This window comes from Pteropus vampyrus, unplaced genomic scaffold, assembly GCF_000151845.1.
Source record: "Pteropus vampyrus isolate Shadow unplaced genomic scaffold, Pvam_2.0 Scaffold8, whole genome shotgun sequence".
NCBI classification, from domain to species: domain Eukaryota; kingdom Metazoa; phylum Chordata; class Mammalia; order Chiroptera; family Pteropodidae; genus Pteropus; species Pteropus vampyrus.
In genome coordinates this window covers 7,908,136-7,920,964 of record NW_011888789.1, presented here as the reverse complement: position 1 = coordinate 7,920,964, position 12,829 = coordinate 7,908,136, and the positions used below count along the sequence as shown (strand labels likewise).

General features: G+C 35.1%; 1 protein-coding gene across 6 annotated transcripts in view; it reads right to left on the bottom strand.

Moving 5' to 3' along the window:
* NRG1 (neuregulin 1) overlaps positions 1-12,829 on the bottom strand; it is a 1,003,268-nt gene that overhangs the window by 154,850 nt on the left and 835,589 nt on the right. For all 6 annotated transcript variants that reach the window (XM_011372000.2, XM_011372009.2, XM_011372036.2 and 3 more), the window contains exon 2: positions 4,772-4,949. In XM_011372000.2, coding sequence (XP_011370302.1) covers positions 4,772-4,949 — 178 coding nt within the window. The remainder of the gene's footprint in view (positions 1-4,771; positions 4,950-12,829) is intronic.

Sequence of the window (12,829 nt, the reverse complement as noted above, 5' to 3'; positions counted from 1 at the left end):
AATTAATACAAACAGATTTATAAATGAAATTCTAAGTATTAATTTCTTTTTTAATATCAAAATGCAAACTATGTTCTTTCAATCAGTGCTCACTGACAAGATGAACTCGAGGTTCCAACAGCTACTTCATTTTTCTTATTTAGCTTGATACTTTCACTATAGTTTACAAGCCAAAGTAACTTAAATGTATATTGGGGATCAGTTTACATAATTCCATTTCTCTGATCCCTAAGGAATCATATATGAACTTCGTGTGTGTGTTCAACACAGCTTCAGACATTGTAATGAGAAAGAAAGAAAGGGGAGAGGGACTTCACAGGCAACTATTATACTATAGAGACCCAGATACTGCACCAAACGCCTCGCATAAACTGTATGAAATAGGCACTGGGTATTTCCATTTTATAGCAAAGGAATTTGAGATTTTTCTTACATATAAAGGTAAAATGACCTGCCAGAGCTGCTCACCTAAAAAGAGAAGGGAATATGTATAAATATGTTCTATTATAGAGTTAAAGGGAAAAAAACCACAACAATTAACAAGAGGAAAAATAATTCTTTAAAATTCTTTTTAAAAATCTGACCAAGCCAAGAAGATACAATTTTTAGCAAAACTAAAATATATAAGAGCAGAAATGAAGAGCTAAGACAAAATTAAAGGCGTCCAAAAGTGTGCGCCATACACAAACAATAGGAAGTCAGCCTTTAATAAGGTTAATACAGAAGAGATATTTAAATAAAGCCAATTTAAAACCCCCAATATGAATCTGTCACACACCAAGCTTTTCAACCAGGTTTCTTGATCAGAATCATCCACTAGGCAAAGGAAACAAGAACAAAGGAATAGGCAGACATATAATACTGGGGTGGTTTCCATTTCTTTTAATTGGTCCCACACATTGCTTAGCCAAGTAAAACAAACAAAGGCTCAAATGTGAATTCAAAATCATAGGAAGAACATGTAGGAATGTAGTTTATTAGTAGGAGCGGGGGCAGAAGGGAGATAAGACTTCACAAAATAATAGAAATTGCATATTGGTGTGAAAGCTTTTCATAACACTAAGGGATTAAAAGGAAATTCTGGCTGCTACGAACAATCTAAATTATAAAATGTGAAAAAGAAACCTAGACTAAGAATTGGAAAAGAGTCAATGTTTTACTTAAATAAAGAGAATCCCAGAGAAATCCTAAACCTCACACTAAAATTCACCTCTGCTTGGTGATCACGGTCTAAGATAAAGTTTATTGCTTCTCGGCCTTTTGGCTAAGATCAAATGTGGTAAGATAAAGTTTAAGTCAAGTTACCAAGTAACCACTGAAAACCATTAACATTTCGAATATCTTCATAATGAAAAATTATAAATATGTAGATGAAACTGGAACATATGAATGTTTTTATTTCACTCTAAGCCTAAATGTGTCCCTAGCTCTGTGTTGTGACTTCACTGTAGACAGCGAAATCACAAGTGTTGTGAAAAGATGTGAGACTTGGGGTCAGGCCAATTTCAAACCCAAGTCTCACCAGTCATTAACATTAGATCTATAGGAAGAAGCTTAATTTTCTTCATTCTCAGGATCTTAATTTTAAATGAATATAATAAGAGTATTTATTCTCATATATATAAGGTAACTTGAAATAAAAGAGCACGTTGCAAATGTTAATTGCACTTAGATTCAATTTGGTTCTTTAACCTTAAACAAAGTGACAACACTATTTTTTTAAAAAGATACAACTTCAGAAATGACCAAATACCCAATTCTGAAACCTGATATGTTGATCACTCACTTATCAAGTAGCTGTCTGCTTTACAGAAAGTGTCTTATTTTTGGAAGATCAAATATGTTAAATGTTTTGCCAAGAGTAATTTACAGTCACATAAATTGAAAAAAAAATGACTTTTTTTTCCTATTTAATTCTTTCCAGCAAAGCTATTGTTTAAAAGAAATAATTTCTGAATATTGGCCTTTCCAGGATAATGGGATTTTATTAAAATGTAGATAGTGCTCTTAGCTGTCTGGACCTATGGAGCCAATATGAAAATGCTTTTCTGAATACTAATGATACTTTTATATGTCATCCAAGCCATGTAACAAATTACCTCTTTAAGTATAGATGTGCTCTTTCGAAACCATATTTATTCTGAGCAGCTCACTTCTTTTTTTTTGTTGTTCCTTATTTCCACCTTATCTACCCAACTTCATTTGCCTCTCTCTAGGCATCCTCAGACTGAATATTTGTAGTCTGCAGATGCTTTGTTCTGTTCCTACAGCTTACATAAAACTCTTCTCCTTTCCCTGCTCCTCCCCTTCTTTCTAGGAAGCTGCCATTGTCCCTGACTTGGTCCCCTCAGCCATCTGTGTTAGGCTCTTTCTATAGCATCCCATGATTATCACTATTGTAAGACTTAAAACTGAGCAGTATAACTGTTTACATTTTTCTCTCCTTTAGACCAAGCCTCTTGAGAGCAGTGAGCATATCATGTTCACCTCTGTGTACCCAGCATCTAGCCCAGGGCCTGACACACAGAAGCTTGCCCAATAAAAGGCAAAATTTCCCATCCACCTACCCACTGCTCCAATCTATCTAGCCCCTTAATAGGGCCACTACTGTGATTTCTGCTCTCCTCTGTAATAGCCCATCCAACCTCATCCACCCAGCCAGAGTGGATTCTCTCCCTCCAGCAAGTTCAAATCTACCTCCTCATAGCTACTCCTGAAGCTCCTGGGGTCACCCCCTCTTCTCAACATCCACAGCACTTAGTGTCAGTAACCTACAATTTAGAACTTAGTTTTACTGCCTAATACGATGTGCTAGATATTTCATCTTCCTTATTAAATCTTGACATGATAAAATAGAATTTACCTCAATATAACTGATAATTTTCTAAAAGATGCTATTTGTAAATCAATGCGCTCCTTAAAGATCTTGAAGTTCCCCCGCCCAACAGTGTTTCGGCACACAATCAGAGGAATTCCTATGTTTTACAGAAATCTGAACTAGACAATCTCTATACAATCTTCTGACCCATGGGTATAAAGATAACACCTTATGATTCTCCCATTTCTCCACACTCCTAGCATAAACCCTTTCATGAGCACTTAAATATTATTGATTTCATTTGACAGCCACGTAGAAATGAATGAGACATTAGCCTACCTGTGCGGAAAACTTAGTTTCTTACTAACTTGTCAAATTGTTAAAAAAACAAAACGGACACTAAAATCTAATAGTATCTTATTCTTGCTAAGCTTCTCTATAAGAATTGTATTTATTTTTTTCAATTCACTCACTATCTCCTCCTCTCCCCACATGCACACATGTTATTAAACATGAATGCTTTCCATTTTTAAAGAAGGAAAGAGGCATTAAAGAATGCCAGAAACAGATTTCTGTCCCAGCTTAGTCTTACTAGTTGTGTGACTCAAGGCAAGACATAATACTTTTTGACCATTGATTTCTTAATCTGCAAAATTAGTTATCATGTGCAGTTCAACTGCCCTTACTACTTATAGAAATATTGTAAAAAAAAAATTATAAAAATACAATGTCACTTTGTAGTATTATTTTTTGTATCTTTAAAGTACCACCTGTTGCAGAAAGTGATACCTGTGCTTTCCCTCATGCTTTATTAAATTTCCAAATCAAGAGAGCTTGCTGAAGCAGTCAATAACAAGAACGAGCAGTGTAGTTAATAAAACTATGCAAACTAGAAACAAGTCCTTAATTATTGTTATTTTAGCAATTAAACAGTTTGATAAGATATAACTAAATTTCCATTATAATCACTCTGCTTTCTTTTGCTCATAAGGTGTGATAATTTTTTGGTAGATGTCCTATAAAAATCAAAGTATGATGAAAATTCTTTCATTGTTGCTTCTGTTATCATCTCTGAGATTTCACCGGAATCCTCCGAAGTGGGAGCAAAGAAAATGTAATCTTTGAGCTTGGAACCACTATTATACGTCCCACATTTATAGGACTGTTTCCAAGCAAAAATCCAAAGTACTTCTTTCTTCCCTAATTTCAAAATGCAGTTTGATATTTTAAGAAAAGTGTCCTAAATAAAGAAATAGATGATATGAAGAGTATATAAATAACAAAGGAGCATCACTTTAGAGTAAGTATAGAACCCATATACCAAAACATTACAGGAATCACCTGAAGCCCTTCCAAATATCCTCAAGAAGTGAAGGGAACTTTAAGACGTTCACGCCCCAGGGTTACCTGGATTTTAGTTGTGTGATATAGTGGAAGAGACTTGTCGGTAAAAAGTCTCCTTAGAATTTTAGCCCCTTATTTGAAAATACTTCGAATTCAACTGATGGCATTCTAACTCTTGCCATAAATCTAGGTATTTATTAAGCTTTATTTTGAAGTTGGGATTTTGATTGCTTAAGGCACTGTTTCTCTAAACAGCATTTGTCTTTTTTGGAATAAACTGAATTTAAGGATCTAACTTATTACTATTACAACGGCTACCATTAATGTTGTCTTCCTTCATCCCTTCTATCTCCACCTATCCTTCCACCCCTAATTTTATCCATATCCATCTTTTCCTTTCCTCGTTCAGAAGTTGTAAAAATCAGAAACTTCAAATTCCTTCCTAAACAATGACACAATTTCTGGTCATTATCCAATGAAAAATCTTTTCCTTTAATTGTATATCACGTTTCTTGATAGTATACTCATTTATTAGGCTGTAAGCAATGTTTAGATTTTATATCATTCTATGGCTAAGCACTGCCTCTGCTGTTATATGCATCAACTTACCCTGGCTTTTTTTGTATCTTGATGTTTTGTGGTTTGTTCTTTCGCTTTAACTCATTCCCATTCTTGAACCATTTGAATCTGAGAGAGGAATACTCAGAGCTGGTCTCACACCGAAGCACTAGTTTAGAGCCTGCGGCAGATTCCTGGCTTTTCATCTCTTTCAATCGTAGGGGTGAGGCTGAAAAAGAGAAAGAAAAAAAGTTCTCATCGCCCTGTAATCTTACAAAGAGAAACATTAATTTTGAGCAAGCCAGATTAAGACCCCATTCTCAAAGGTTCACTATCTGAGAAATAAAAATGGGGAGGAGGAGTCAGCCAAAATGTATCTCAACTTAGAGAAGAATTAAATGCCCAAATAAAATATATTCAGAGGATAAAAGAGAATCTAGATTATAAAATTATTCTTTAAAAAATCTTCTAGATAGTTACTTCCTCAATCTTTACATTCTCCGGTATCATTAAAAATCAAGAACAGTGATTATTTCAAAGAACCAACACCTATGCTGCAGGTGAATATGTAACTAGGCCATTCATTATTTCTAAAGCATATTCACATCCCAGATCATAGTTGATCTTCATCATAGTTCTGAGAATAGATACAATAGGCATCATGCCCATTTTTTTAAGTGAAGTTTAATTTCAGAGACAGGTAAGTGACTTACTTATTCATGGTTATAATGTTCTAGAGAGTCAGGGTTAGATTATCCTATCAGAGGTGGCCCCAGGAAAAGAACAAACTCATAAATCTTAACAATGTTCTTTTCCTCAAGACAGAAATTCTTTGGTAACATCACTCTTCCATTGGACCTCAGTTGCTGTCCCAATAGACAATGTATGACCATTCTAGATGACCACCACATTCACATTAAGTATCGGTTTGATTGGATGTAGCTCTTTGAAATCTTCTCAGCAGAGACTGGGAGTACTTACACTGTGCATTACTTCACATCAAACGTCACATCAAACACATATATACCATTCTTATTTCAAGGAAGACTGCTTAAAAGAGTATCTATGCTCTATTGAAATATTTATGGACAAAATGATATAATATCTGAAATTTGCTTGAAAATAAAATGGTGGTGGGGAATGAATAGGCATAAAAATGAAAGAAATTTCCCAAAAAGTTGATCACTGTAGAAGTTAAGCAATAGGTACACATGTTGATTTGTTATATAATTTTATATAGTATGTCCAATTTTTCATAATAAGTTTTTAAAAATAAAAGCATAATGAATGGATTTTCCTTTGCACACAAAATTTTACTTAATCAACATCACAGAATCTCAGATCTCAACAACTGTTTTCACTGAGTCTTAGAAAAGCCAACTACAAAGTCTACTTCTCTTCAAGTTCAGAAATTAACAGCAAGTTTCCAAAAAAAAAAAAAAAATCAGGCGAATGAAACTGTACCTCCCTGATCCAGTGTGTAATTATTCACTGGATATGGCAATCAAGACTCCAAGGACAGCAATCAGAGCCACATTAGACATGAACAGGAAATGGAGTACCTCTCCTACGTGGGATATGTTTGTTTTTCTACAATTCTGCCCTTATCAAGTAAATCAAAAGCATGTCAGGAATGAGCGTATAAAGGTTCTAATAAATTATAGCGAAAACCATTTGAACGTTGTGATTCTCAGCAGTGCTCCTACAATTACATGTTCCCCTTTTTATTTATTTGGAGGCTGGGAGATGAGATGGAGAGGGTGGCATTTCATATAAAGACACACTGGCAAGTTAGAAAACTTATTTCAGCTGTTCTCAGACTTTGCTACCTGATGGTTTTGTCTGACAGCTTGAAAATAAGATTTACTTCATGAACAACTTTCATAGGCATCTTCGTTTTAAGATGTGGTTCATGAATCTCTGTTTTGGAGGTTTTTAAAATCAGACTAAATTCTCATCAATCTGGAATAGAGTCTGTATATTCCTATGAACTCTTTTAATTTCACTTTCAACTTTGTAAGCCCAGTGAAGGGGTTTAAAGAAATGAATTTGGGGGAGCTAAATGGCACCAAAGAAACTGGTTTACATATACTAAGAAAAATAAGTTGCCTCATTATTTTACATATAGACTAAAGGAACTAATTTGATTTTTGTTTTGTTTTGTTTTCATTGAATTGTACATTTAACTTGGCACACAACCAAAACTCAAGGTTTATTTCCTTGTCTCTAAGCAAAATGTTCTAACCATAATATTTCAGATACCCTTAACTTTCAATAAGCACCATGTTCCCTCACCTGCCACTCCATACATGCGCTTATCAATATTATCTGAATACAAATCTACTAGATTTTGTTCTCTTTAATTTGAATAAACAATTTTCATGTTGTTTGCATCTCTTTTGCCTTCTTTTTCTCTCATTCCCTATCCCACTCCCGCCCCCCCCCAACTCTCCTGTCTTCATTTACTTATTTATTTCCTTACTAAGAATCTTAATTTCAAATGTGAGGAAACATTTGGGCAACTTCAAATTGAGGGATATTCTACAAAACAAGTTGATCTAGGCTTCAAAAATGTCAATGTCATGAATGACAAAAGACTGCGAAACTGATTTAGATTAAGGAGAGTAAAGAGACACAACAAATACAATGGGTAGCTATTGACTAGATCTTGCTTAGTGGAAAAAATAGTTATAAAGGACATTATTGAGACTATTGAAAAATCTGAATAAAGGTATTGAATCAAAATTCAATTTCTCAAGTGTGTGATCACTGCTTTGTGGTTACACAGAAGAATGTCCTATTCTCTGGTGGTATCTGCTGAAGTATTTAAGAGTGAAATGTCATGATGTCCACAACAAAATTACAAATGATTCAGCAAATAAGGAAATATTGCATACATGTACACACAAATGCATATACAGGAAAAAAAGGGTCTTGGTTTATCTTTTTTTTTTTTTTCTGTTTTTATCTGGTCTTTCTGCTTTCAAATAAAAGGCTTACATTAATTACTTTTAAAGTCTTGGTTAAGTTTGCAGTCATGAAAGATTCTTGGGAATATTTGTATTATAGCTCACAAATGTAGCTCTTAATGCTATATCTCCATTTAAATCTCTCAGTGGTATTTGAATGGCACTGAAATCTTCATATGGTTCAACATCATTAACCAGGACTCTGAGGTCCAATTCTGCTAAGTCCTTTGGTAGAAAGGAAAAAAAAAATCACTCATCTGGCAGGTCGGTCTATCCTTTCTTTTGGAGGTTGTTCATGCGCAAAGATCAGCACATCCATTGTCTTTAAGAGATGATCTGTGATGTCATGAGGCAGAGACCTTTGGATACAAAGTCTTTCTTAGCTACAATATCCACCCTTAACTGACCCTGATGTATAAACATTTCTTGATGTTTGGGTTTGAAGTACACTTCCACCGACTAGCCTGAGTTTCTCTCCTGCACATAGTCTCAAGGCTGTCAGAAGAGCAGACACTCTCAGCCAATCTGACTTTGTATCCTTAGAAGTTTACTTGTAATAATGTCCCTACTGTATCCTGTAGGGGAAACCATCTATGACATGAGGGTATCCAGCTTTTCAGAGAACAGCTCTTTTAAAAAGTTAACTCAAAATCTTACATGGCATAAACACAAAAACAAATCTGTATACCACCAACAGAGCCACACAACTGTATCCTTGGCCCATGGGTGCTGTGTGTCAGTAATGCCTTCTAAAGAAGTATCATACAAAGTTCTTCACACATTCTTAATAGAGCCCCAATTTAAGGATCGCGGAGACCTGGCAATAACATAACTTCTTTGTCTTCCTACATAACCACACTAATAGAATAGCCATGGATATTTCACAGATTCTTGACGAAAATGCAAATTAATATTGAGCACATAGGGTTTGTATGGTTTTTCTCAACAGTAATGAGACAATTTTCAACAGAGTATATTTTCTCCCATTAGATCATAAAATAATAACTATATGTTAATGGAAAATATTTTAAAAGTATATATGTTTCTCAGATATACGGTTTACTCATATAAAATCATCTCACTTATTTCATGGGGGAAAAAAAATCTAACTACTCTACCAAGTACTTTCTAATTCTCAGGTATAACTTTAGGAGGCTGGGGTTGTTCCTAAGCTTGGGGTCAATTTTTTAACTGAGTAGTTGGATTTTAGAAGTGCAAAAAATTTTTACCGGCCATTCGATTCTCGTCTAAAAAGAAATGGTCTATTAACTAAAAACTGGTTGAAGGCAAATACCATATGAAGTGAATGTTCAAATGCAATAAGTTGGCATGGCTTAATTGTACTTGGTCTACCACAGTTCATTACTGTGTTTTCGACGTGTTTCTAGAGAGGCAGTAGTCATACACCCTGAAATAACGTAGTGTTAGAGCGAGGGTTAAGCAGGCTTTGCTGAAATCTATTTCAAACTCACTTGACATTAAGATGAACACATCTACACCCTCAGAAATGCTTCAACACAGACAGACAGGGAAGTGCAAAGAAGAGCATTCTTTTAAAATAGAAACTCGAAAGCCCGAGAGAGCAACGCCACACATTTTACAGGCACTTCTGTTTATAAGCTTTAAGTTCTTTAAGCACTTTTAAAAGATCACAAACATACTCTCTGACTCTAACATTATGCAAGCAGGTATATTAGGTATACTTATAAAGTCTGTTTTTGCACTTCTTTCTCATTTAATATGTCACACAACGTGGGAAAAAATCATGGCAATAATCCCAAAATATTTATTTTACATTCCGATCATACAAAAATTTAAGGCAATATGTTATTTTAATAATTTAATGTATAAATAAATATTTGTGTTAAAGGCGAAGTAAATATATAAAAAGAACTATTCGTCTAAGCAATCTCTTGTTTTAATCATCTACTGTGCACTTTTAAAAATATCAGATATTGTACTATATTGTTAAGAACAGGAAACAAATTTTAGCATGCGTATGCCGCCAAGATATGCTGATAGCATATGACACTAGATAAATTGTGGTTTCTGTTCTTTAAAGGGTCTGACAATGCAAAGTTAGCTCCTATCATTACTCTTCGTGTGACTGTGCAGCTAATCTGAAGAGCCTTGACACACTGAACAAATTAAACAGGAAACCTGCAAAATATTATCAAATAACAGTGAGTTTTCAGCTTTGATCCCAGTGGTCTTCACTGCATAAAATCTTTTAAAAGCCTGACATTACACACGTGCAGATCTCACAGTGAAAATTGGTGACTGACAATTATGTCAGTTAATGAAAGCCACTCAGATATCATTAATCAGTTCTCTACACAGAAGGATGTCCTTTTTTTATAGTCATGTTAGAGGTAAATAAATTACTGAGGAAAATCTCCAAAACTCCTTTACAGATCATATTTCTCCCTCGTTGAATTAACTTATGCAGAGGATTATGGTAACGCACAGAGTGGATAAAGTTTATGCTTTGCCATCTGGTCTTCTCTTCTGAGCTGCACTCACAAATTTGACTCTACAAAGAAAAATTTAGCTTCTCAGATTAAAATTTGTAAATATAGCTCTGTAAAAAACAGCAGGTTCTAATGACAATGGTATTTCAGAATACAACTCAGTTTAAAATCACTGCTACTGATGCAGTGAGTGATCTTAAGTTACCTCAAGAACCATTCAACAAAGTCACCATTTCTCGCCGCATGTGGTAACTTGGTGCTCCCACTGCCCCATGCTCCAGCTGAATCATCCTTCAGATAGCTTGTTCCTGACTTGGTTAACTAGAGCTCCTCGTGAATGAAAACGGAATTGCTATTTGTAAATGTATATTCAGCAAGGAAATTTGCAGAATGAGATAAAACACGCGAGTGCCTATATTTGAAAGAAAGTCACTATATAATTTAGGGTTTTATTATAAAATATTCTCTGTATCATTGACAGCAAACTAAACCCTACCAGTAAAAACACTGAGAATACGCTTCAAAGTGTGGTTAAAATAGCTGGACTCCAGAAGCACCATTTTAATAGATCTCTGTCAAACTCCCTGTGTAATGTAAGGATGTGTATGGATACTACTGAATAATCCCTTTATGATCAAACCGAACAATCCTTGTAACATATGCATAGAACATGACATTACAGAACATAAAACAACAAAATCAGAAGTACTATGTCAGCATTTTACCTGTAACATTCACAATGGTAGTGCCTCTTTGGGAGGTGAACACACAGTGTAAATATATATATACCTTACTGTTAAAGTATATAGCTGAAATTTATTGGATTTCATTAACCAATGTCACCATGAAAAAAAAAAATGTCTTCTTACTAGTTGTTAACTTTGATTCCCCAAACTGATCAGCTTCTGTTGGTGGGGATTTTTACACTTGGACATGCTCATAGTTTCGCTTCTCACAGTTAAGTGCTACAAGTTGACCAAAACAGCATGATTCTTTTAAATGCTCTGTTTGAGGGTATGAGCTGCAAACAGCCCAGACAGCAACCATGTTTAAAACTATGCTTATTCTAAGACCACAGAAAATGACTAATCACATTCTACATCTGAACAGGTTGCAGTGAAAAAGTACATGTGCAAAAAGAGGGCCATTTAAGGAATTTACCCCTACCAAAGCAAGGAGGGATAAGAGCAGTTGTTAGTAGGTAGTCGCAGTCCCTATTTGGAGGCTTAGGTGGTGATGGTGGTAGAGGTGGTGGTGGTGTGTGTCCTTTTTGATTTGCACTACATTCGAACATCCAAATGTCTAAATTTATTAGATGGATAATATATAGGATCCTAGGGGCCTACCACAAAGTAGTTCCTCAAGTGTTTGCTGAAAGAATAAATAGGAGGAAGTATCTAGAAGGTATTGACAAAATAAAGAAAACACTCAGGTCCAGAAATTATTCCAGAGGCCTCACCTACCTTCTCAAAAGACTTTCTTTTATTTGAGATCGAATGGCTCCATGACATTATTATTTTCTTTTAATGTATTTCACTGGATTAGGATTCTTACACTCTCTGTCATATAACACCAATGAAAAGGAAATGTAAATCTAACTGGAAAATTACCAAATATGTGGTACTGTCTTTACTTTGAAGTGTTTATGTTCTCTTACATTTCTTTTAGCTGGTTATAGTTGTCAGTGTTCTCTACTTGAACTCCACCTTAGCTAAGACCCCAGGTATTGCAGTCATGGTCCTTCCTGTCTCATCTAGTGCATCTTATCTCGGTCTCCCCATGGAGGTCAGGCTCTTCTTCCACTTCAGCAACAGGAGCACACACATTATATTGTTATATCCTCTGCCTTCAAGTCAAAGTTGATCATCTTCATTGATTGACTCCAGTCTACAAGGCCTAAACTTGTTGCCCTAAATTGTTAAGTGTGCATTTTTTATTTCTGGTCAACACATATCCCAAAATGTACCATTCGTGTCAGATTCCCTTTTCTCTGCAACAGCCCTTGCATATATTTCATGTAATGTGGATGATTATTATTTCCATCTTACAGGTGAGAAAATGGAGGGTTATACCAGAACTTGTTCAATGTCACAAGGCTAACAAGCTGCAGACCAAGATTTAAATCCAGAACTTTTCTCTTCATCAGGGTGGCTCTGTGTGGTTTGAGGTGGAGGTGGAAAAAGGGGAGAAAAACAGTAGACTAAAAATCTAGGAGAGATTATTCCATTTCACAGCCACTGTGGTAAATTTTTGTTTCTTATAATAAGCTATATAAACCAGATCGCCTCTCCACATATGTCTGAGAGATTTACAGCACTGTAAAATTCTGCAAGGGAAAATAAGTGCAGATTTATTAGATAAGAGAATTTTTCAGTCTGCAAATTGATATTTGTTGAAATTAGCAATCTGCCTCTTCTACATAGTTCTGTAGTTCTTTGCTCAGTATTTCATAGGCTGAGGGCTAAAGGTAAAATTATAAAATTACTATAATAGTGTTCCCAAGGCCTATGAGACCAAGTTAAAATAAGTCCTCTTCCTCAGCACTTTCGACAATAAACTCCTTTAGAATAATAGTAGCTAACACTTGTTGAGTGTTAGCTTGTACTATGTGCCAGGTACTGTTCCAAAAACTTTGTTTGTTAACCCTTTTAAGTTTTATAAAAATCCTA